This window comes from Pezoporus occidentalis, unplaced genomic scaffold (genome assembly GCF_034315485.1).
Source record: "Pezoporus occidentalis ecotype Australia unplaced genomic scaffold, CSIRO_AGI_Poc_V1 ctg5, whole genome shotgun sequence".
In the NCBI taxonomy this organism is placed as follows: domain Eukaryota; kingdom Metazoa; phylum Chordata; class Aves; order Psittaciformes; family Psittacidae; genus Pezoporus; species Pezoporus occidentalis.
The window spans coordinates 311,014-337,622 of NW_026915835.1; the positions used below are offsets into that span (position 1 = coordinate 311,014).

A 26,609-nucleotide genomic window follows, 5' to 3' on the forward strand; every position below is an offset into this window, starting at 1 on the left:
TAAAGTTTTTTTTGTCTCCCTGTTTCCTGTAAGACCACACTGGGCAGAGACAACAGCTGTATCTATGGCACATCCCCATCTAGGGAATTTGCCTAGCAGCTAGTAAGGCAGTGGCAATCCAGTGTAGCAATCCCCAGCACTCAGTATTCAGAGCCAGTATATACCAGTAGCCCATCCTGATATTCCAAGAGGACCTTGTGGACAAACTATGTATGGTCAACTTCTCTTTTCATTTCAGCTACTAAATGTCATGCCATCATAATAAACAGCAAAAGTAGAACTGTTATGAAGTTTAACACAGTAAGTGATAGGATGCAGTCTTCATTAGTACTGCTGGAGTATTTGTAATTTGTAAAATAGACTTTTCCACTAACTAAAAAGAAAGCATTGGGATCTTTTTCTTGGTGCAGTTCTAATTGTGGTCAGGGACCCAAACCTTGTAGTTTTTTTAGGACAATAGGCTGATTTCTGAGATGGTCAGAAAAAGCACTGCAATTTTCATAATGTAACTGGTGGACATTTGCCACAAAAGCCATAGTGGTGGGAGAGGAAAAGCCATCTGTATGTGAGTGGTATCCCAGCTTTGCAAGGATCTGTGATCAGGGTGATATGCTGTCCTCTAAATCTAACAGCTCCCACATAGGCACACTATGGTACTATGCTGATATGGGTGAGGGAGAAAGTGGGAAGTAGCTCCACAGCAGCTGGAGTATAAGGCACCATCTAAAGCAAGTGCACAGCACCACCAGCAAGAATTTTATGACAACTCTACCTGCTGTTGCCTGCTTTGGTTTTTCGAAAGTGCTGTCAAGATCTGAACCACATAGTGCAGTTCCAGTGATTGTGTAGGTATTCTTCTCCTCTTGCCATCTATAGATAAAAAATAATTTTTACTCCACAGCTCAATATAAATGGTGCCTGACACTATGTTTCCGCCGCCAATAATCTAGTTTGCTTCCTTATGCTGATGTATTGTGTGTAAATGTGTAGATGAAAGTAGAAACAAAGCAATCTTTCAAGAATTCCTGAAGCCAGAGAGACCTGGAATTATGAGATTATGCAGTTTACCTGATTAGCTTGTTGCTAAGCATCCTTAGCCCTTTTATTCATGACACAGGATATGAGACTAGATGCACCTTTGAGCTGATTCAGTAAGCCTGTTCATTAAGAAGAATCAAAGGTTTGGGGAGCAGACCTTTGTGTGTCATGACACACCATGTGTGTCATGTCCCCCTCCTTGGGAAGGTCAGGATTTTCCCCTTGAGTTTTCCCACCCTTTCTACTGAAGGACTTCAGTCATGTATTAAAGTACACTGACTTTTTATCAAATAGCTAATAGGTTTTTGCTATAAATACCCCCCCAAAAAAAAAAAAAGAAAAAGGAAGTTAAATAATTGTGAAGGGAAATGCATTCTCAACCAACTGAATAAAATTGTCTCTTCAGGTTTGTTCATTTTCAGTTTCTGATCTCTATATGTGACTAGATGTGTTTTAACATTATCAGTGCCTTCACAGATAGGATCTGATTTTTTTATATAAAATGGTAGAAAAAAATATATAAAATCCTTTTTGGGTTTCCCTCAATAAAGGATTGAGATCAGTTCTGTTTTTTGTATTGCAGGCTCACTTCAAAAGTTGCTCTCTTACTTTAGAAATGGTAGAATTTACACTGCTATGATGGTGATCACTAGAATCACCATCTTATCTGATTTGCTTTACAATCCTTACTGAAGTCCTTTCTCCCAGTAATCCTTCCACTTTTTAGTATATTCTCTTAGTACTAAAAATGGAGCCAGTTTCATTACAGATATTGAAAGCATGCTGGTTAAAATTCTCTTAGAAGTCAGGCTTGTTATACACATTCATGCTTTCCGAGAATTCTTTCAATTGCTCTGCATTAATAAAAACTTTTAAAAGGATTTTCCTGCTCTTTAATTGTCCAGGCTTACACTCTTTCTTTCGTTTGCCAGTGACTAATTCAAAAATATGAGCTTACTTAATGTGCAATTTTTAGGTCATCATTAAGCTCTTTGTGAAAGAGATTGAGTCATATAATGTGTTTTTACAGTGCAGCCCAGATCTCAGTTGGTGTCATAGAATGCCATTATAATACAAATAAAAACATTAATCATTCATGTCATTAGTTGCCACTGTTACTTTCTACCTTGATGTATTTCTAAAAAAAATACAAAATAGCCTCCACAATCCATCCAGTCCCTTTTGATTAACTCATTTAGTCAGTGCTCTTTGCTTGCTTCTGTACCAATAATTTGTCCGGTAAAGCTCAGCCGGGTATCTCTATCCTTTTTTACTCGTCCTTCCATTTTCTGTCTCATGTACACATGTCCTCAAAAGCATTTCTATCCAGGATGCTGCGGCAGTAGCAGAGAATAGAGATGAAAGACACCATTTCTATTTCACCTTGCATTCTTACAATTCCTTTCCACTTTCTGGTAGCATAACCCTTTGTGGTTGCAACCTGTAGTGTTTCAGATAGCTTATTCCTTTGTGTTTCATTTTCTTTGAATTTCTTTGTTCCTTTCATTGTCTGTAGCCTTCGCTCCACCTGAAGTCAATAGGAATCTTGGTATTGATTTAGGCATGGCCAGAATTTCAACAGAAGCTCTTCTGTTATTTTCAAGACTTTTTTTTTTATTTTTATTTTTTATTTAGGCCATTAAATATGCATGGTGTTTTTTAGCAAAATCAAAGCACTGACTCCAAAGAGGTTCCAGTCTAAGGCCCCATTTTGGCAAGTCACACCACTTGCATGGATCCTGAAGATTTCCTAGATGATGAAGCAAAGTTGAAAGCAAATAAGCATGTGCTTGAATCACATGGAAATCTCTGCTTGATTTTGAGCAGCTTTGTTGTGTAGAGATGGAGGTAAGGGCCTGATGCTTCACAGAACTGAATTGTAAATGTTGCATAGAAATGAACAGTAAGGGATGGGAGTAAGACATTAGAGCAAGGAAGGAAAGTTGGAGGGTTCACCCAAAAGGTTTTCTGAATTGGTTGTGCTTATCATGCAGCCTACATATCTAAAACTCTTTATGCTGGTTATAAGTGAATGAAAAAAAGTTATGAATATGAAAATGAATAGCCCTATGCAACTATTACTGATTGAAATACTTACTTCCTTCAGTAGGCACTAGTCTTGCTCCATGTCAAGTCACTGGATTTGTCCCAAATGATGTCATTCATGATGATAACCAAGAGATGCTATGAAGGCAGCAAAAGAATTTTTGAAAGGGGTAGGCTATGTGGGAGGGAAAGGTGGACACACACAGAATGAGGGAACAAATATACAGAAGGAAGATAAGACTGGAGGCAGTAAACAAAGAGATGAAAACAAGTCATGGCAGGCAAGGAAACATAAGGTATGACAGCAAATGAAGAAGTAAATGTTCCTACAAAAGATGTGTGAGACATTTTTTTTGTTTTGATTACCAGAAGAGCCTATGGCTGTTGAAGCCTCCTCATCCACCTCCCTCTTCTCTTTCTTTAGCAAAAGAAACCATATTATACCCGAAACAAACAGCCTTCCTGATGTCCTAGAAGCATTCTAATCTGCAAGATCCCTGGACTTAGAGACAATCCACTCACTAATGAGACCTGGCAGAGTTCAGTCACATTTGTGATGCTCCTTCATCTCAGAGTTCCCTTGGGGACCATTTTTTTAGACAGGCTTACCAGAAATAGTTGTTCCTACATTTGCTATTTTTAAAACTCAGAACTGAAGTAAAGGTCCTCCTAACCATAAGTACAATGAGAACAGCTAATTAAATGCAGGATGGTTTACAATCTTGTCAAGATGATGAAGACAGTAGCATTCATTTACTCTTCCTTTGGATTGGGGGCTGTGGGTTCTGTGGCACTTGGGGTTTTGTGGGTTTGGTTTTTTTTTATGGTTGTAAATAAGGTTTGTGAAGTCTGTTCTGTAATATAAGGTACTGTGCATTTGTACCTGCCCTACTGTGTTGTGCTGGCCTAATGTCAGGTTACTGTTTGTTGAGAAATGACATGGAGGTGAAGTGGTCTTGTTGAGTCCAACTGATTTGCCACATGGCACGGCACCAGCATTTGCTGTTACACCAAGCTGCCAGTTTCTTTGTTGTAAATTAAACCATGTTTCATAACCTAAAAGATTTTCAAAGCTTATTTTGTAGACAGATTTTCTAGCAGGCTCTGCCCTTGCAGGGCAAACTGGGCTATCTTTAATCAGAGTGTATTTTTTTTATTTCAAAATTATCAAGGATTATTCTTCCATTTCTAGAGCTAATAATTCTTGATCTAAATACCTCAGACAAGTTACTGTGCAGTTTTCAGTATAAATCCTGAAAATGCAGCATTTTCAGTATGCCCATAATGCTGCTTCTTTTACTCTTCTTCACTGGGTTTCTTAGCTCAAAGAAGAGGAAACGAAAACAACAGCTGCTGACACTGAAGTTTGATGGCTTTAGAAGACAGGGATTACGATATGTGCTGCAGTATTTTTTATGTTGTCCTTCATCTATGTGGAAGAATCTGCTTATTGTATTATGAAAAATTACTTCTATCTGCATCCCTCAGGTGGAGACCACTGACATTCACTCAGCTTCTTAATAACTCACACAAGCATGTTGACTAGGACCAGTCTAAGTCAGATGGAAGAGGAGGTCACCAGATCAACACCTGCTGCTGGTCTCAAACACTGTAGGCGTAGTCCAAGGGAAATGTAGAAATAATACAGTGTAATTTAGGGGAGGGGACTTAGACTTGTTTTTCATTCTTTCTGGTATTCAGGTAGGTGAGACATGGCAGATAAAAGAGAAAAACATCCTTCTTCCTTTGGTAAGCCTTGTAATGCCTCTGCAACACCGAGACCTCTGCATCAGGATGAGAGCAGAAGAGATGACACTGCTAGTAGATGACTTTCTCTAGAGGATTAAATTAAGCTGATCTAGAGCAGGTTTGTCCATACTATTCAACTGTAAGAAAGATGGTGCTCTGAGCCAGCTAGGATTTCTCCGCAAAGTGTGGGTGCAATTTAGAGTTTGGTGCAGGCCAAGCAGTTTCCTTGAGAACAATCTTTTTTGGGGAGAGAGAAGGGTTGCTGCTGCATGGACACTCAGCATGTTGTGCCAGTTGGTTTCTGGGAATGAGAATAGTCTCTGCCTGGTTTTGATTGCTAGTACAGATGTCATTGTTGGCTTTAGGGCAAGTTGAAGAACGGTAGTCTTGCAAGCTGACTTCCTACACAGCAAAACAATTTGGGAGATAAATCACTGGAGGTACTGTTCTCTTGGTCTGTCCAAAAAGGTAGAATTTGGGGATATAATTGAGAAGTCTTGTAGTTTTCTCCTTTACCATGCTATGTCTTAAGATTTCATCTTAAGGAACCTACAGCCACCTAGACAACAAGCAGACCAGTTAGCCTTCTCTTCTCTGATGGAGTTGCATTCACATTTTTTTTTATACCCATGGATTTAATTCTGTGTTGCTTTTTGTTTTGATTAAAACAAACAAATAAAGCCAAACAAAACCAAACACAAAGCTCCTACAAAACCAAACCCAATCAAGGATGCCATTTATTTGTGGCAGATGAGCCATTTTGTGTAGCTGTCAAAATCTGTCTTCGCTGAACAAATCTATAACAGTGTTTGCTTACGTACACAGCTGATGACCAGAAGTATGCTTTACTTTAGGACCCATCCCTTGGAATATCTGCAGCCTTGTCCAGGGTGACATTTCCAACTTTTTTGTTTTCCTACTCTGTTAGTCAATGGCAGTCACATCTGTTTCTTCCTCTGTGTCATGTGAGCTGGGTAAGAGGAAGAGGCTGCAGGTTTTCAGTTGTTAATGTGTGAAAGGCAAATTCTTTTCTGAAAATAAACAGTATCATAACCAAAACACTGAGGGTTTGTCCCAGATTAATAAAAAAAAACACATATCTTTCTTTCATTACTGTGCAATCTGTCGACCGTTTTTCTTATTGATGTCACATGTCATTTGCGTATGTGCAATTTTAGCCTTGGACTTAATGCTAGGTTCTGTTCAGTATGTCACCAAATGCCTCCCAGGACTGTTGCCAAAAATATTCTTTTTCCTACCCAAAACTGACCTGGAGACTCTAATTCATTCACTTACAGCATCTAGCCTTGACTACTGTAATTGCTTGGTTTGCTGGGCTTGGAGCCAAATCAATTGGCAGACTTCAGCTTAGTCAGAATTCAGCAGCAAGGCTTCTGACCCAAACCACGCCAACTCTATATCCTATCTGTGCTGTGAATCTATATTTGAAAAACATATTATACATTTACTGTAACAGTTTCCTTTACACTGTAATTTTATGGGTGGAACTTTTCTTTTACCCTGCATGTCAACTGTCGCACTCTCACAGAATTTTTCTGAGCTAAATTGCCATATATTCTACTCTTGCACTTACAGTAATAAAGTGCAAAACCCTTTTCATCCCGTATCCCTAATTGACGGAATTTGGAGTGAAATTCTACATGAAATCTGGTTATTTTACCTGCCAATGAAGACTTTTTTTATTTTATTTTAATACATTGTGTTTCAGTTTCTATTTAGTGTCTTTTGTATTGTGAGGCATTATATTTGGTTGCTGGTGTTCTTTATTATTACAAGAAATTAAAAATAATCATGTATGGATGGCAGCTGATAATGTAATAAGCAAAGGAAAAATTGAGTACTTCTTGTCTCCTGAACCCAAGGAGAAATTTCAGCCTTCACTCAATCATGTATTTAAAATAGCCTACTCATTAAATGTAATGGAGGGTAAAAGTGTTCTCTCTACCTCTTAATCTACAGATGAGGCTATAATTTGGTTTTCATTTATTTCTGTTCTTTCCTGGAATTATCATTTTCAAATATCCTGTATCAAATATTCTCTTGCCCTGGAGATATTCTAGTTTTCCCTTTAATCCAATCTTGTATGCAACTTCTGCAGGCATCATTTAAGGGATTTTTGTTGTTGTTGTTCTTCCTAGTTTTTCTGGTTGGTTTTACATTTATACTTAATAACAATACCCTATTCTGGTAACATGTGTTATAGCAGCAGAAACTGAGGTTTAAACTTTCCTTTAACATGCTTTACTATGAGCTAGCACCCCTAATAAAGTGTATTGTAGTTATACCGCATTTGTTAAACATTTTGCAAGTCACCCTTGGCTTAGTTGTTTGGGTCTTTTTATTTATTTATAACTCAGTAGAAAAAAAATTAGATAGTAATCCTTTCTTTGAAACATGCCACATAAATTACCAGCTGCAGAATAAGTCATTAGGAAAGTTGTAGTTATTTACATCCTGTAAGTTATATTGATAGGAAAAGCAATGATGTGGTACAAACTCTTCCAGAACAGTGCAGGTTTTTGAGATCTAATTTAGTAAGGAAGCAGCTTTGCATATGGTCAATGAAAATTTGATATAGCATAGAACTTACCAACAGATGTTTGACGATGAATATTTCATATTCCTTAATAATTCTACTTACCAGTCACAGTTGATAGTATAGTGCATTCTAGGGTTCAAGGCGCCTTAGAGAGATAGATATAATCTGTTATATGCCATTTTAGAAATGTCTTTCTGGAGGTCAGGAAATATCCTGAAAGCCACAGTCAGCAGTGAGACCAGGAACAACTGTTTCACTCAGATTCTGCAGATATCAGCCCAAAATCTGGAGCCTCTCTTTGGACAAATCTTAACTAGATATGGAGTTAAAAATGAGCTGGAGAGTTTCTGAGCTAATTTAAACTCTTATATATAAAGCTTCCCCTTAGGGATAAGTCTACCATTCTTATGGGCTGTGTGCTGCTGGATCACTTACTCACACAGATTTGATCCTGATCAGAGGCGGGTACTTATGTCGTTTCTCCCAGTTACACAGAGCACAGGAGTTCTTACACCAGCTTTAGGCTTCCAGGGTGTCTGTGGGAGAAAAATGAATCTTGATGAAACATGAATTAGCCTATGAACAAATGTGAACTGGCTGAACAGGTTTATATTGGAGAGACATCAATTTGATGGATGGACCACTCGGTGGATAAAGAACTTTTTGGATGGCCATACGCAAAGAGTTGTGGTCAATGGCTCAATGTCCGGCTGAAGACCAGTAACGAGTGGTGTCCCTCAGGGATCAGTGTTGGGGCCGGTCTTGTTCAACATCTTTGTCACTGACATGGACAGTGGGGTTGAGTGCACCCTCAGCAAGTTTGCTGATGGCGCCAAGCTGTGTGGTTCGGTTGATATGCTGGAGGGAAGGAATGCCATCCAGAGGGACCCTGACATGCTTGTGAGGTGGGCTGATGCCAACCTCATGAAGTTTAACCATGCCAAGTGCAAGGTCCTGCACCTGGGTCAGAGCAACCCCCAGCACAGCTGCAGGTTGGGCAGAGAAGAGATTCAGAGCAACCCTGTGGAGAAGGACCTGGGGGTGTTGGTTGATGAGAAACAGAATATGCGCCGGTTGCAGTGTGCACTTGCAGCCCAGAAAGCCAACTGTATCCATGGTCTGCATAAAAAGGAGCGTGACCAGCAGGTCAAAGGAGGTGATCCTGCCCCTCTACTCTGTTCTTGTGAGACCTCACTTGGAGTATTGTGTGCAGTTCTGGTGTCCTCAACATAAAAAGGACATGGAACTGTTGGAACAAGTCCAGAGAAGGGCCACGAGGATGATCAGGGGACTGGGGCACTTCCTGTATAAAGACAGGCTGAGAAAGTTGGGGCTGTTCAGCCTGGAGAAGAGAAGGCTGTGTGGAGACCTCATAGCAGCCTTCCAGCATCTGAAGGGGGCCTTTTAAGGATGCTGGGGAGGGACTCATTTTCCTGTACTATCTAGCCATGGAACTGGTTGCTTTTTAGCTCTACTGTAAAGCTTAGAGACCTTTTATTTTGGGTGTTACCTCTGGATATTTGCAACACTTCATAACCTAGATTGCTGTGAAATTGCTGTACGTACATTGACAGTTTCTCTGAAAAGAGTAGTGGGATGTTGATCTTTGCTATGAACTAAATTAATATTCTCTTCTGCATTTCCCTTTTCTTATTATTCCTAGCTGCTTTCATAAGGTTTATTTAAATGTCTTGACTTTTATCATCGAGTACTCACAGTATCCTACCCCCTTTAGTTTTTTTTCATTTCTGAAAGTTACATAAGTGAAGGAGATCCTTTTTCTACTCACTTTGTCTACTGCAGTTATGCAAGAAAACTCTTTGACATCTTCCTAGCTTGTGTTTCCATTGAGAAGAGTTTCTGAAATGATCAGATAATGACTTTTGATAAATCTTAGCACCTGTTCACAGAATGTAAATTAAACACTTGAAAGTTCAAATGTTTTTAAAAATTGAGACAATCTTATTAATACATATTAGTGAAAAATGGCAAAACAAGCCCTTCCTCATATCCTTATGAATCTTTTCTATTTGAACTTCCACTTGCAAACGAAAATCAGATTATTAATTAAGCAAAATTTTCTGAGCACCTGGGTCATCAACACAATGATAGTAATTAAATTCTAGCCTCAGTTTCTATACACAGAATAATAGAGTGCTTTAACATTTTTATTCTTTTCAAATTAATTGAATAAATATACACAGCATAACTTCCTTGATACAACCACCCTTCACTCCAAGCGAGTTCTGATATATTTCTGATATGACTGAAATTATCATATCTGCTATTAAAATATGAATGGAAAAATGGATCTGATGACCTCAGCAGTTTTGAGGAACCTTCTTTAGTATAAACTATATATAAGTATTAATTTTAAAAGATTACATTTATTTTCTATGGCTTTAGAAGTTAATTGACCAGCCCTGATGATTGCAGTGAAAAGCTTCCATATGTGTCTCAAAATGCTGTAATCTTCCTGAATTTGAAAGCAGCCTGAAAAGGGGTAAAAAACAGAATAGGATTGGGCTCCTATTCAAGTAAGTGAGGTAAACTTTCAGGACTAGAGATAAAAGATATATAACTGACTTACTAGGTGAGCTCACCATTTTTTGAAAGATAGATAGGTTGTTATGTATGTAAGATCCTCTACATCTATGACTTGAGGGGAGAGCAGCATTTGATCAACTTGATGATGAGAGACTAGATCAGGGGGTGTTACAGCACTCCTGACACCATTTCTCAATGAGAGGAGGGAGGTGCTACAAGCTGCAGCTTTACGAAACAGTGGACATCGTTTCAGCCCAACAATCTAAAGAGATAAATGTCCAAGAATCTTGTCAAAGGGTTGAAGCATTTTTCATAGAGCAGCACAGTTTTTTACTCAGGAGGACAGCCCAAGTCATTTGTAGAAAATCTGGTTTTCTTGGTGATCCTTCAGTTAACTGTGCTGGGACCAAGGCAACTTGCATCTTGGTCAAATCATTTTGAGGCAGGCCACTGCTGTGGAAGCTCAACATTTCTTGTAGCTGATGCAAAGAGAAAGAAAACAGTGTTGGGATAAAGGGTTCTGAACTACAATGAATAAGTAGCTAAAAACTTAAGGATCTGAATTGTCCTATATAATTGACCTAAATATTGATTTCTGGCTTCGGAACAAATTCATTAGAGCTGAATGAGGGAAGCCCATTTCACATCTCTTCTTCATCTTATATGCAAAAATTGAGACTGTTCATGTACATAAAAACACATAGGCCATGGACACAGGACAGAATGATCTACCACAGGTGAGCCCATTTATATTACATAAAAGAGAAGCAGCAGATGCAGTTATAGGATACAGCATTAATGTGTGGTTTAGCCCTTCCCATCTGCTGACAAATTCCCACTATCACCTAGTCACCCGTCAAAGCAGATCCTGCTTGTCTTTCACGCTTTGGTTTGTATAGCCTGCACATCTGTACACAGCTGCCTCAGGGGAACATGTGTCAGGTTTATGCCTCAAGTGTCGTATCTGTAGTCACACACCTACAGGCACACACGCAAAAGCATGTGGCTGCACAGAGAGCTGTAGCCAACATCACGGGGGAGAGGCTGCATGTGTGATTTGTGGTACATAGTTAGAAGTTGTATAGACTAAAGTTATGGAGACAGACTTGAAGGGAGACATCTCCAACATTGATAAAATGTAAGTACAAAAGACACGTCATTGGATGGATATTGATGATGTTGTTTCAGTAATGACATCATCCATAGACTCCTAGTGTCTTTGCTTTGCTTCTCTATAGTGATCACAACATAAATTGCTTGTCTTGTTTGACTTCCTTGTTCACCAAAGTTGAGCAGATTGTCGCCGTTTTCAACGCTTCTACCAGACAAAAAGCTTGGGACCATTTCTCGAAAGCCCAGCGAAAGAACATAGACATTTGGCGAAAGCATTCTGAGGTTGGTGATTTTATTATTACTTTCTACCCATCATCTCACAGCTGGATTGACACAGAACGAGTGTGATTGTAGCTGGACATAGTGTATTCAGCAATATTTATGGCTACCGTTTTAGCTGTTAATCAACTGGCCATTATACAATCTCATCTACAGTATGAATTTTTACCATTGCTCTCATTATGATAATAGTCATTAAATAGCACTAAGACAGAGAGCAATGTGCTTTTATTTTTTATGCAAAATTTGGTAAATCATTGGAGGATTATGTTTACTACCTCAAATAATGAACTGCAGTAGTGAAATTAGGAACAATATTTTCAACTAAGGATAGAATTAAAAATTATTTCTGAAAAGTATCATTTTAGGAGTCATCGTGATCTGTTTTTAAAAGAAATATTCTGTAGTACTGATTTATTTTTTTTTCTCATTGTGCCATTATATGGTCATTATAAGATGACTTTGCCTGAAAATAAAATAGACAATTTCTTTCCTAAGTAATGACTTAAGCATATTAAGTTCAGAAGAATGACATACTCCTTCCAATTTGTTTTATGCTGAACTTCTAAAAAGTAGATACATCACTTGTATTGATTATAAGTATTATGCTTGCAAAGAAAACAGTATTAATGTAATCACACACACAGTTAGCAGTGTGGGACCATGCATGTGTGACTGTCATAAGCATGAGCAGAGGAAATGGGATTCTAACTCCCCTTGCTGCGAGTGGCAGCAAGGAAGCACTAGACCTCATCCTGTGTTTTGGTCATCCAGCTTTCGTTTTTAATTCAGTATATACGCTATGAGCCTGTATTTTACAAAGTAAGTACCGCTGTCTTTGTTTTCTTTCTTCTTCCTTCATTTTTTTTCTTTTTAATATGAACAACTTACATACACTTGGTTTATTTTCATGTAATACAGTATGTTAATTATTAGTATCACAGTCCTCTAAATGATTTTCTCTGTCTCAGAATAAAAACTTTAGAAGGTAAGGTGCACTTATTTAATTATTTTGTAGTACCCTTGTAAAAGAAGCGTTGTACACTTAGTTTGAGAAACACTAAAGTGCTGCGATATAAATCATTTGGATAACATTTTAAGTGCCCATTAACTAATGCTAAATTACAGTTGAATACCAATGGCACTAACTGTAACATCCACATGAATACCAAATGAATTCTTTATTATCAGTGTTATTATGGTGAATACCAAATGAGTTCACAATAATGGGACACTTAAAATAAAATGTTAGCATAATTTATTGGTACAAACTGTATTTTGCATTTTGCTCACAAATATTTCATGTAAGTAGTGGATAAAGCCTTTGTTCAATTGAAAGTTGGGAAGTTGGGGATTGATGTTTGTCTTATCTTCTAGAGAAGCATGAAAATATTATCTGCTAGTATATTTTTTTAATTCTGTTAAGACCATCCCTTCTTAAGCTAACTTTTTGTAAAGGGATGTGGTGTGTCATTCATTTTCTGGCTTTTAAATTTTTAACAAACAAACTGAAATGTGTAAGAGTTGAGTTTTCCAGAAATGTTAATTCACTATTCATTTTTTTTCCAAATGTCATTGCCTTTGTTTTTTTTAAGAAGAGGGCAACTAAAACAATTCAAAAACATGTGAAGGCTCCCACTAAACCAGTGTATTTTAGAATATATTTAGAAATGCCTGGTTTTCAGATTGAAATAAGATAGAAATGTACTAAACTGCATCTTTGATTTAAATCCTGTTTTCTAACTGTGACATTATCTGCTAATTTGTTTAATTAACTGATCACCTTCTCCTTTTTTTCTGAATTGAAGAAACCCCAAACCAAATCAACATTCACACATACAGCCATTCTCTGTGGAAGATTATTGACTTTGCTGTTAATGTAGACATTGATGCATCAAGGACATTTATCCCCTAAAGAGGGAGTAAATGTAAGCGGATGTCTGCTCATGTATGCAGTATACTTTCCAGGAAAAAGTGCAGGTGGCCTTTTTCAATAAAGAAGGTGCCTCTGATTGCATGAGACACGGGTTGATGATTTACCTTTTTAATCACTTCTTTTTTAATTTGAAATTATTGTCATGTAAAACACCCACTAATTAGCTGCCTTTCCTTTGCTGGGATTAATGGACACATATGCATTTATCAGAATATTTGAGGTCTGACGATGAAGCAAGGGTACAGCTCAAGGGAAACGCCTTTGCTTTTTTTATGCAGTCCCTCTCTGACAGCTTATTGTTAATTGCAGGGAACAGCGGTTGGACTCCTCAGTGCTGTCTCCTCCTTCCACACGAATCTTCCTTGTTTCAGAGATTTCAAACCACCTCTTTGGGAATTAAGCTCTTTGTTGGCAGAAAAATTAGCTGTCTGCAGACGGACAAGGCCTACACTAATCACAGTGCAGCATCCCCATGTTACACCTGACAGCATTATTAGGCAAAATAGAGTCCTCTCAATCTTCTCAGCGCTGCCATTAAAAAGCCAGCCACTACACCCGTGCTGGCTTTTCTACCCAGAACAAAGACCGTCTAGACTCCCACAAAGCTGGCATGCCTGCTGATCATTTGCCTAGTGACATGTGCAGGGTGTCCCAGCCTGCCTGCCTGCCCTTGACGCTGTCACCCAGAGACCAGGCTGTCAGCACTGGCACTCATTTTGGATCAAGATGCAGAGATTTTCAGCACAGCATTATGGGGCTTTTTCTTTTAAATCCAAGGAGATCTGGGCATAGGGACAGAGGGTGAGATTCATTTGGCTAGCATTAGGCACTTGCAATACAGAGTGCTCTGTCTGCACTGGATGCTTTCAGCTGCTTTTACCATCAGCAGAGAGACCCAGGCACTTTTAGGGTGTAGTTAATATGACTTTGTTTAATGGAGACAACTATACTTGACTGGGTGAATCCTACCCCAAGTGGCAGAGAGAAGCAAGAATTATCTATGCCTTAAGCAAGCTGACAATCTCTTTTATCAGTCTGTTTTATATACAGTTTTAAGCATCATCCCTGCTATTAAAGCATTCCCCTATGTTTAGCCGAACTAAAGATCACTCAACATGGAGATTCACTTTCTCTCTTGTTTTCCCTGAGTGTTGCCTTTGATAAACTCTGTTCTTTCACAGGAAGAATTCCCTGTGCTACTGTTATTATAAATATTCATATACAAATAAATATGATTACAATGATAAATGATGTATAATTAAAATCAGAGCAGCATTAAAACCAGATACTAAATAATGCATAATGACTTTAAGGAAGTTAATACTGACAAAAGGTCATTTTGGGTTTTAGGAGCTCCGAAATGCTCACAGTGAACAGCTCATGGGAATCCGCCGGGAAGAGGAGATGGAAATGTCCGATGATGACAGTGGTGACAATCCAAGTAAAAAGCTGAGAGTAGATGATTCAGGTAAAGCCAAGTCCCATTATAATGTCAATTATATGCGACTATTTTTTTTAAAGCAAAAAACTTCTTACATATGAGAAATGACACATTAATAGCTGGTTATATAACACAGTGTCTTATTTTAAACCCTCATAAACTAGTTATTTGAATGATGCAGGCTGTCACTAGGAGGTGTCTGTCACCTGCTATGATCTGTAATGATGAAAATTCTCTGATTCTGCCCTTGGCTAGAAGCACTGTGTTTCTTTAGTGCACTCTGCAATCTTCCATGGCAGTATTTCCTTCTATGCTTGTAACAATGTGTTATTATGAGGCCAAGTGAAGTTATGTTTTGGTAGTATTCTCTAAGCCTTACCTTTCTTTTCAACAAACAAATAAATAATACTGTATGAACTCTCTACCAAATACACCGTACCATATTAACTGTGTGTTTAGTGGAATTATCTTTTAAGGGTGCATGGTTCACAACATGGTACTGCATGCTGTAATAATTTAACACCTGTTAGGTGGCTATCATGAGAGAAAGGACAAGGGGGCTTGCAATATGAGTAAAGAAAAGCAATTTTTTCAGCCATCTACAAATAGTCTGCTATCCAGAGTGGACAGAAAGAGGTGACTCTGAAGCTGCCAAAATTACTGACTGATAACATGATCTGGATGAATGCTTTGCTTGATTTCTTGTCATTGTCTAATAAAGTTGTGAGCAGCTAACAAGAGTTTACATGTTTAGTCATTCATCTTTGGAAACAAAATTTGCAAAAGCTGTAGCCAAAGCATGACTGGAAACTGCTGGCCAGCAGTGAGCTTTATAGAGGTAAAGAAGAAGGGAATTAATGTGGAAAGAAACTTGAGAGCCTGATGAAGAGGATAATTATTTACTCCTTTGCATACAGGCACCATATTAAGAAAGGAAAAAAATTCATGCATTTGATAGTTTAAAATCCTTGTATGCTGGCACAAAAATGTGGATTCAAGCTTACCTAAAGAAGAGCTCTTTGGCTTCTCCTGAGACAAGATGCTGTATGAGATCAAATGGCTTCAGAAGTAAAGACCAAAGGAAGGAGTGTCATTCTAGCAAAGAAATTTTTACTATGACATCTTTCTTGAGGGGAGATTTAATACTTTCACTGGAAGAAAAATGCCACAATAAAACCTGTAGAAGGCAGCCTTAATTTTGCTTGGCTCATTGTGTAGATTTGAATTAGAAAATTAGACACCATTAGCAGAATGTTTGGAGCTAAGACAGTGGGATGCTGCAAAAAAAGCACTGCTAGCAGTCAGGGATTTTTATGAATATCTAATCATTTTGCCTTGACTGTGTCCACTCTTATGGAGGGAAGTCATTAAAATTAACAACAGGAAGGTAGAGGCCAAAACACCCAGAACCTGCACATCAGATGAACAATGATGTTTCGAACTGTCGTATTTATCGACTCAGCTAGGTTTAACATATGCATGCTTAGGGCAGAGCTATGCCACTCTTTTTATAACATCAGAAATAGGAAAGCATGTTTGGTTCTAGTTAAACTAGAAAAGTTATTGAGTTTAAACCCTTGGTAAATGAGAAGGAAGTGAGAGAAGGACGTTTATTTTTTCATTTTTATGTGTAGAGAAGTGATTCTTCCTTCCTTCTCTTATCATTTTAAAAAAAAAAAAAAAAAACAAAAACAAAACACAAAAAACAAACCCAAAACTATTTGTGTCAGCTGCCTTCTTTTTTTCTTTTTTTCTTTTTGAGTATGTCATCCCAAAACCACTGTTTTATCTCACTGGAGTACCTATTTGTATTCACAGTAACCTGTGTTCTACAAAGAATGTCTTTTAAAGAATCTATTCTCACTAAGAAACACTTCTGCACAGTAAGAAAACATTGGCACTTTCTTTATTTTTAACCCCTTTTCTTAAAGCATTTGTCTAAATGCTCAACCTTGTCAAGGGCAAGGCTTGTATAACACAAAGAAGATATTGTGCCACTTCAATTCAAGGACAGTGTGCACACATAAAGGCTTGAAAGTCTAAATCTGAAAGTGACTGAAGCAATGAGACATGATGAATCAATTTGGATTGTTCCAGAATTCTGAACTGCCTGTCCTGCAATCTTAGTGATTTTCTTGAGGATATTATTTTTCAGCCTGTCCTGCTCAACAGTGGGAGCAAGGCTCCTGGGAAGTTACCATCCCCAAAGCTACAGCAGGGAACAGCCGGCTTCAATAGCTGTGTCAGGTCATTTTTCACTAGTTCACTTAGTTACATTACTGCTAATACAAGAAAATGAGCATCTAGATAGCATGGTGCTGTGTCACATTTCCTCACAGCTAGACTACCTAGAATGAAAACTCTCCTCTAGGATATCTGAAGAGAAACCTATACATCATCCTGAAAAAAAAAGGTGGATTCCAGGTCCAGCATTTGAAAACACAGTACAACAGGTTGCTGTGCAAAAGGACTTCAGTGCCTGAATGCCTATCCAGAAGTGCTGGTTTGCAGATTTCAGAGGAACATTGCAGTTACCTGAGGTCCTTATAGGCAGAAAGTTCTGGGGATTTGGGTAGGTGATAAAAAAACTGTTACTAAGAATAGTTTGCATTTTTTCTTCAAGTTGTGCAAGATACTAAGTCATGCAAGAGATCAAGTTGAAATATTAGAAATCTACTAGTAGCCATTTATTTGGCAAGATTCGGGCTTGCTACTTATAACAATACAGAACAGCTCCAGAGGGACTTGTTGCAAAGTGCATCACTACATTCTAGACTCAAATCATATTTCATCTGACAATTGCTCTTCTCCTGGTTGTTTATGAGCTTGATTTACTAATATTAGCAACTCGGCGGCACAGCAGGAATGAGAATTGGGACCTCCAGTCTTCTGAACCTGTCTTCCACACTCTAGTCTGCGTTGCAGGGCTGGGGCATTGCCTCCCACATGAAGACCTTCTGCTCCTCCAGGTGTTTTACAGGTCATTCTCCCCAGGCATAGTTAGTACCTTACTCTGTCATGTGCAAGCTGAATCTGCAAGGAGAAGGAAGGCATCATTACCTGCTTGTTCTTTTGGAAAACATCTCCAACCACTGAAAGGACCCTCCAAGGATCCCCCCAGGGAATCCAGTAAGTTGGCTGAACTATCATACATGCCTGCTTTATAGGAAATCCCCCTGGTTTCACAGACTAAAGGTGATTTGAATCATTGGAAAACCTGGCAAAAGGCTGACCTGAGACCGAGTGAATCACATCTGTGGGATCAGCTATTCTTTTAGGTTCTTCTTATTTTTTTCCTCCCAAAAAAATCAGCCTTTAAACGGTGATTTTTCTGCAGTATGGGCTTTGGAGTTTGAAAGGGACAAGAGGATTGCTGAAAGCTGAGAGATTGCTGAGAAAATAATGATGATGATTGGCAACTCAGTTAATACATTTAAAAGTCAAGGTGCAGCTATTGAAGCATTAGCTCAATGGGGGAAAAAAAAGAGATTCAGTGCTGGAGTCTAAAGGATATACAAAAATCTTCAGAATGATCAGGATTTATGGATGCTTTGTCTCCCACCTGCTGGCACTGGGAGTAAGGATCCACAAGTAAAAGCCTCCAAAGTAATTTTAAGAATTAGTGAAGCTGTGTGTTGTAGAAAAGAGCTGGAGTTTGGTTTATGCCTAGAAGGCACCTGTAATTTTATTTTAAAGAGAGATGGGCTAATCTCTTCCTTTTGCAGTTCTCAGTGATGTGCAACTCCAACTTCAATGGGAGACTGTGGCTGGCACTGTGGAAAAGAAGGAAATGCACAGTGCTTGCAGAAGAACACAGGAAGGATAGTCGCATGTTTAAGGCTTTCAACTGGGATCCCAGATCTGTGGGCCAAATCCCAGCTCTTCTGTATATCCCCTGCCTGGACTAATCAGTTAATTTGTGTTATCTCAGTTCCCTACTATCAAATGGAGACAAGGATGATTCCTTTCATTCAACCACTGCCTCTTCCGTCCATATGGATGATAAGCGCCTTTGTATAGGGCTCTCTCCAGCTCAACAGATTGCAGTACCCTACTCACTGGGCCTCTGGAGGATTTTGCCACCACATTGTTACCTGTGGTGAAGCAACATAACATCTTAGGAACTGCATTCAAATAATAAATCGCAAGTTATGTAGTGAAAGCCCAGTTTGAACATGTAAGATAAGTATACTTTCCAAGTCAGGAAAGATACCCTCTATGGCAGGATTTTCAAGCATAACTAAAGTAGGTGCCAAATTTGAATAGTGAAGCTTTTTCTGTCTTGAACAGTACCCTGGATCTTTAATGCTCTTCTGAACTGATCTCTCCTGCCTGCAGCATCAGCTTGCCGTAGGAGATGATAGGCTGAATAGCAGGCAGTCCCTCTCACCGAAGACTGTTAAGTCCTTGTAAAAACGCACCCTGTTGCACACAGCATAAAACAGGCTTTGTGATATTGTTCACAAGTCTATCTTGAAAGTTGCAAGCCTGGAAAGTCTTCAAGAAAAGCCTGAAACAACACCAAAGTCATCTGTGTGATGCTTATTCATCTTTTCTCTGAAATTGTCATCTTTTTGCTTTCTCTAAGGCTTGTGTGAATGCAGAGATGCACACATGCAATGGAAATTGTGTTTTGTAGCTGGATTAAACTGGTAGGAAAGCTTTATGTAGCTTGTTACAACTTTGAATAGAAATTGCTGAGCCCCAGCTGTGAGGAGCTGAGCTCTGCTCTTCCTTTTCTTCCAATGGGCAGATCTCATGTCAGATCTTCTTCTTCCTCTGACGGAAATATCCGTCAGATATTTCTCCCTTCCTTTCTTGTAAGTCTAATCTTTTGGCATTTATGGACGATTCTGTTTTAAACATAAGTCTGATTTATTTTTCTGTCATTACCTTTCCATCTCATAGCTTTTTGGCATCAGAATTTATGAAAATGATACTGATATTTAATAAGTCCATAATTAAAAAAAAAATTGTTTACTTTAGAAATTAATGGGCTAACATGATCTTTTCCTAAATAAATCAATTCCATTTCAAAGCCATCAGAAGCTGGTATCATAATCAACCCTGCAGTAATAAGCATATAAAGGCATATGTAGAGGAAAATAAACCCTGTTAACAGAAGCTATTAGCCAGGTTTTATAAGCAATCTTGAAGAACATTTTTAAAATCTGGAGCTCTGAATTGCCACTGTACTGACACAGTTCCCTCTCTGGCCTGAGAAGACAGCTGAACAATCCCTTTGAGCTGTTTGACTGGAGTAACTTCTCTTCGAATGGAAATGCTCCAGACAGCAGACAATCAGCTTTTCTCCGTAGGACCATCAGGGGTGATCACTAGAAAGCAGCACAAGATGATTACTCCCTCTCCACCAGGAAAACTCTGCTCTGGTGTCTTTCACAGCATGCCAGTTCCCAGCTGCTATCATCAGGCAGACTCAAATTTTGTGCCTTAAAATGCATTACATTTTTCCCACAGCTCTTACAAAAATAGGCTGAAATTCAGGAAGCATATAGGCAGGGACCTAATTTTATGGCCCCGGTTTTAAGTCTGTTTGGCTCTAATAATGCTTCTTGTGCAGCTGGATTTAGCAAAAATGCCTTGATGAATCAGGGCTGAAGGTAGATGCTAAGCCTGTCTTCCCTGGGGAATAAAAGCAGCCTTGTCCTCTCCCAGATACTGGGCCAGTTCCTCTGGGTCATGCACAACACATCGGCTTTGGGGCGGAGGTCTGTGCTGGTGCTGTGGACACAGCAGTGAAGGGGTTAACCTAACTTTTAATTTTAGAGGAAGCAGACACTTCAAAGGCATTTTTCTAGTATGGGTTTTAGGAGGATGTCCTGTTTACTACAAAACAAGTCTGTTGCGCTTTGATGCTTTTCAACTGCCGGAAATACTATTATCTAGATTACATTTTATCACATTTTCTGGGTATTTCATACTGATAAGGTTTTATGCAGGATCATTACATATGAGAATAGATTTAATCCTGGTTTTAGTAAGCTTTAAGGACACTGAGGGATTATTTATGTAATAAGATGCAAAGTCGCTATGGAAAATGCTATAGCAACCTAACATCTTCACAAAACCAAGCAGCCACTTGTGACAGCAATCTAAATTTACATTTATTTTAGTGTCATTTTATTGACATTCTTAGTATCTCATTTTGACAGCATGTTAAAATATGTTTTGTGTTCATGCTAGAACAAAACTAACAGCATGTTGTTGAAATATTCCTTATAATTTTTGGAGATAATTTTAGCATGTTTCATTTTGTGTAAATAACATTAAAATAGTAGTGAAAAGAAGTTTGGGTGCATCCTCTCTATTTGTAACAGAGCAAACAATGCACATTGAAAGCAGTATTTTACAATTCAGTGAAAGGTAAACTGTTTTTATTTACTTCATATCTGAATGAAAATATTTTTAAGCAAGAAATGATTTTATTATTAGAATTTATGTCAAATCCTATGTATTTTATTGTAACTTTCCCAGTTCAGGATACAGGCTATAATTTTTCGTTAGGATTCATAAAGCAAGGCATCATTTCTGAATGTGTAGACTTGCAGTTTGGTAGGGAATTGCCCTATTTAAATGGGGCTTTTCTAAAACAGAGGATAACAGTTTGCATTGCCCCTTAGGAGGTTAAATAAAAATGGAAAGAAAAAATAAACACAAAGTGACAAAATAGTCTGAACTCTGTCCTGTGCTCATTGCAGTTAATAATGAAACTTGCATTGACTTCAACAGGAGCAGAAGCAAGCTCTGTATATTGATTTTCTCTATCCCCCTCCATTAAGGATCCTGAAGTGCGGCTGTAACATTGTTGAAGTGGGATGTTGGCAGCAAAATCAATAAAAGACAGTATTAGAACATATGCTGTTTTCGGCTTCCTCACAATCTGATATAGCTGGTACTAGCATTCTTCTCCAAATTACACTTCATACTTTCTATAAAGTGACCTTCCTTATAGTGCCCTCTCCAACATAAAGCTTTTGAGCTCTTACTCTCATATTTAGACTTCAAGAGGATGAACCCTGTTTATAACAGTGAAGACAGTTGATTCTGAACAGAGGATAAAGAACATATTCCTTCAAGAGTGGTTTCAGTCTAAACCCTATTTCTGACCTCCAATGGAAGAGCATTTCTATTATCATTTAAACTAAGCTTTTGAGTTTAGTTTTTTTTAATTATACTGCCCTTCATGCCCTGTTGTTTTTAAAAACCCTTTTGACCCCAGCACATTAGAGGAACTTATAGATATTGTTTAAGGTGGAGATTTAGGTACCTTCTTATCCACTGTTAGATCCAAGAAACATCAGCCATTGCTAAACTGTCAGAGGAGATAATGATCAGAAGCAGAGCCTTTTCCAACATCAGTACAAGCTTCTAAACTCATTATTGCTGGTTTGGGAAGCATCCTTATGTCATGAGCAGTGCAAGGCTGGCTGAAGTTTCCAAAGCATTAAAAGCTATCTTTTCAAAGCATGCAGCTTCTCATTCTTTGTGTGTCCAGCTGACTGTCACTCTGTCATGTGGTGGCATGCCAGGGTTTAAAAACACACCCATCAGACCTCATGCTCTAAGCCGCATGGCCATAGAAGTTCCCAAAACTATGAGTTAGTGATGCTGGTTTACTTTGGTGAATTAATCTTAAATTCAGAGGCGTTTCATGATGTCCTGCTCTTTGGTTTTGGCTTAAAAGCCATCTCAAGAAAATAAGCTTCCTACTAATGAAACATATCCGTAGTATAGCATTTTTGTGACCAACGTATTAAAGGATTCAGTTCATAAAGTTGAAAACCAAATGAATTCAAAGTTGCTTGGAGGTGAATAATCTCCTTTTAGTCTTATTTGGGTTTAGAGTCATGGCAGAGAGAAAACAAAGAACAATACTCTAGGATATGAACTGACAAACTGAAGAACTAGGTACCGTACCAAAATCATAACTTTTATTCAATTTCTCTACTAATTCTACCATGTGTCTCCTTCAACACCATTATACAGAACTCTAAAGAAGGAAAATTTGTTTATTTCTGTGTTAAAAGTGGTTTGTTTTTTGTTTTAATTGCAAGTTCTAATTGTTTTGTTTGGTTGGTTTGTTGCTTTTCAGTGGGCAAAATAGTTGCAAAATTTTTGTTTATTCAGCCCTCCACATATTTAGTGCATTGCAAGTTTCATTGCAACTGTGCCAAGCATGTCTTTACAGCACTTGTATCCCACGATTGCTCAACTGCTTCTACAACTACCAAATGACCACCTCACATGTCAGCCAGAGGTCTTTCTGAAGAGATTTGAGTGGTTGCTAAAACACACCACCAGTTTCTTCATTGCATCTTTCTCATGTGTTAGATATAAACTGTCTTCCCTCTTGAATATCTAAGCTCTGGAGACAAGGAAGCACTTTTAATAGTTGAGGGAAAACATGATAAAAAGCAGTATCTCTCCCTATGTCTATTATCAGGTAGTCATCTGTCTCATCATGTTTTGTTGATAGGTTTTGAGATGACTGTGCTGTTAGACCTTGATCCCACAAGCTACTGCCTGCTGCTTGGAGTGTTTGCACTCACCTTCTGCTCAACACCCACAGATACAAAGTCCTAAAAGCAATGGCTTAACCAGAAAGTCTGTTACAAGGAGTTTTTCACAGTTATCTCCTCAAAGTTACACACTTTTTGCAAATTGCAATAAATTGTCTGTCTCTGAAGGGTCTGGAAGCACCACTAAGCTCTGTAGAACCCTGTCATCTGCAAGTTTGCAACACACTCTTATTTTTTTTTGCTAGCTGATAAAGTACCTACAAAACATGTTAAATTGTGGAGAAGCACGGTGACCTATCTGTGCAGATACCGAATATGCTGGAGACAGGATGCAGGGGAGAAATGAATGTTTTTGCTTGCACATACAGCTCTTCTGGACACCCTTCCATTCACATAAGGGATAAATGGATCAAGATATGCTGTCTCTGAATGTGAGAGTCAAGAAATTAGGAGCTTCATGTAATCATAGAATCACAGAATAGTCTAGTTCCAACCTCCCTGCCATAGGCATGAACAGCTTCTACTAGACCAGGTTGCTCAAAGCCTCATCCAACCTGGCCTTAAACACTGCCAGGGATGGAGCATTCACAGCTTCTTTGGGCAGCTTGTTACAGTGCCTCACCACCCTCACAGTAGTGAGAGTGGTGCTTATGCCTTTGAAAGGAGTAAAAACATGTTCCCCTATTTAAGAACTATTTTTATATAAGGCCAAAGTAACTGAGCAAGTATTTCAGTATTATGCACAATTTTAAAAGAAAAATTAGCTCATCCATCCAATTCAGTACAAAATCAGAGAGATAGGTGGAATAATGCTCTCCTGCAATTTAAGGTGCAATAGAATTTTGTACAAAAGTGGTTTATCCTCACTTTTATAGAAAGCACTTTGTCTACAAACAAAATTTCCTATTATAATCAGAACAATTCAAGCCACCATAGTCACTTAAAACACTCGGATCAGCCCTTTCTTCCCTAATGAAAGTGATAAATTGACGGATTCATGTGCACACTGTCAAGTTTATTTCCAAGTAGCAATGACAGTTTCTTCATATTTATAAGCCCTACAGATTCTTCTTTTTCAAGTTGATGCAGTGATGCTGAGCATGAATGCAGTTCCTAGTTTGAATGCCAACAGCAGCAATGCAGCCATGCATTTTGTATATGTTTATTCTTTGTCTGAATAAAAATATAGTAGTTACTTTGACTCCTAAGAAGTAACCATCAGTAGCCTACCTACACAGATGTTTATCTGTATACAATAAAGTTTGAATATCCTTAGTAATTTAGGTATCATGTGTACACACATACATACAATCCATTTATGCAATATACATAAGACTAACGTAACGTATATGAGGCACTGAACATACATCATCATCTCTTGTGCTATGCAGAGTTCAAATGTCTGTACCCTCAGTTGCAAAGTACCATTAATACAAGTAGCATTATTCCACTACTGATGTGGCAGAGGGTCATCAATGCCACTTGGCGTCTACCCAGTAACCAGAACTTTTCTTACTTGAGTAAACATATTCCTTCTCCCTCAAGACTAAAATCTCCTCTGTTCCCTTTTAGTGTTAAAGGAATAAAGTCTTTTTTTTTTTTAATATCATTGATTAAAGGAAAAGGTAACTTCTTTGCTGGCATCTTTAAAGCGCAATCTCTATATTAAACAGTTCTATTTATCGATTAGGTAAGAAAGCAGAAGCTTTTAAAGAGATTCAGTACTTGATTAATTATATTTAACTGAGGCAGCAGTTATTGGTAAACATAAAGTATCCAAAACCAAACCAAATAGTTTTGAAAAGTGAACAGGTGTGATTTTTACTGAATTTTGAAAATATTTGAGAACTGCTATTTTGGGTCAGTTATACCCCCATATTTTCTTATGATAGTTTGATTCCTATGTCCCTAGTTCAAGAGGAGAGCCAAGCAGTAAAGGCAATGCAACAATCAACCTAACTAACAGTTGTCTGTGCAGAGCCAACTTTTCCCTCTCCTGTCTCACCCTGTGCACATGCCAAGTTGGGTGGTGGTGTCATGGGTGGTAGTAGAAGAAATGCAGCCCCAAAAGGAGAGGGGAAAAGGGTCCCTTGCTTTAAAGAGGTGACCTGGAGAAACTGTTCTCAATGGGACAGGTTAACTAGCAACTGTCAAAATATCATTTACAAGCTACGTAGATTCCTGTTCTCCAAAGAGATGCTGTCAAGTAAAATAGAACTAAAATGTGACAGGCTTGATATTATTGTAGCTAAGTGATCCTTCCAAATTCTAAATACGCATTTCAGTAATTTGATGTGACATCTTTGTAGAAAAAGTCCAAAAGACTTAATGCTGAAATTTATCTGGGACAGAACTGGGTAAGAGGGGACTGGAGAACATGCTGCAAAATAAGTATGAGTGAGGGAAGTGAGAAACATCTGGAAATGTCAGGCAAGTGAGAATTACAAATGAACAAAGAGATGGACTCATGCATTTGGAGCTCAAGGAGGATGTAAACTGAACATAAACAATACAAAGGTAAAAGACAGGAAAATATGAAAAGAGGGGTAGAAAGATTGGCTTAACATGGGAAATTAGCCTTTGGGTTTTGAGCCCTTTAGAGAAAGTGTTTTCACTGTTTGAGTGGTTTTCTGCAGCCATGAGGTCTAGCTCAGTGATCCCAAACTGAGCTTCTGAGTCAACGATCATTTGTAAGACTGTAGTAAGCAATCTGCACCTTATTCCTAGGACTGGCTGAAACGCTGAGGTTAAATTGCCTTGTTAGTGTTTTTAATTAAAAGTTGGAGTTTGTGAGACCATGGTAAAACATGGAAAGCTGGTACTGATCCACTCTCTAGAAAGTTTGGAAGCTACTTGTCCAGAAACTTAAAGGAGGTTTTTAGTTAATGATGGCTCTAGGCCTTTAAATAAAATGTCGGATATCATGAGACTCATCATAACACCAGAGGAGCTGGAAGCGCTGCTCTCTGGGGCATTCTTAGTCCATTGCAGAGCCAGCGTTTGCATGCTACTTTGTTACCAGGCCCAGCTGGGCTGTCGTGTGCCATCCGTTTCCCTCCACCTTCTTTTCTATTTGCAAGGAGATATGCTTCATTACACAACAAATAATAAGTCTTCATAAATTACTGCTAAGCTGCGTGTGTAGTAAACCTAGGAAAGGACAGTGCTATTGTATCTGCTAGGCAGGAAGAAGGTTTGAAAACTAAGAAAATCCCTCTTCGGAGAGATGCTTTGGTTTCTCAAACGTTACATCTGTCTGTACTGGATGGAACTGATAAAACTGCAGTTAAATGGTGGTGCAACTTCTCCTTTTTCTTTCTTTTTTTCTTCTTCCTCTTCTTTTTTTCTTCTTCCTCTTCT

At 38.4% G+C, this 26,609-nt stretch overlaps 1 protein-coding gene across 8 annotated transcripts in view; it reads left to right on the top strand.

The window, feature by feature from the left end:
* The window catches only part of ENOX1 (ecto-NOX disulfide-thiol exchanger 1), a 371,724-nt gene that overhangs the window by 293,364 nt on the left and 51,751 nt on the right, over positions 1-26,609 (top strand). For all 8 annotated transcript variants that reach the window (XM_062636831.1, XM_062636830.1, XM_062636823.1 and 5 more), the window contains exons 10-11: positions 11,229-11,335; positions 14,619-14,736. In XM_062636831.1, the coding sequence (XP_062492815.1) occupies positions 11,229-11,335; positions 14,619-14,736 (225 nt within the window). The remainder of the gene's footprint in view (positions 1-11,228; positions 11,336-14,618; positions 14,737-26,609) is intronic.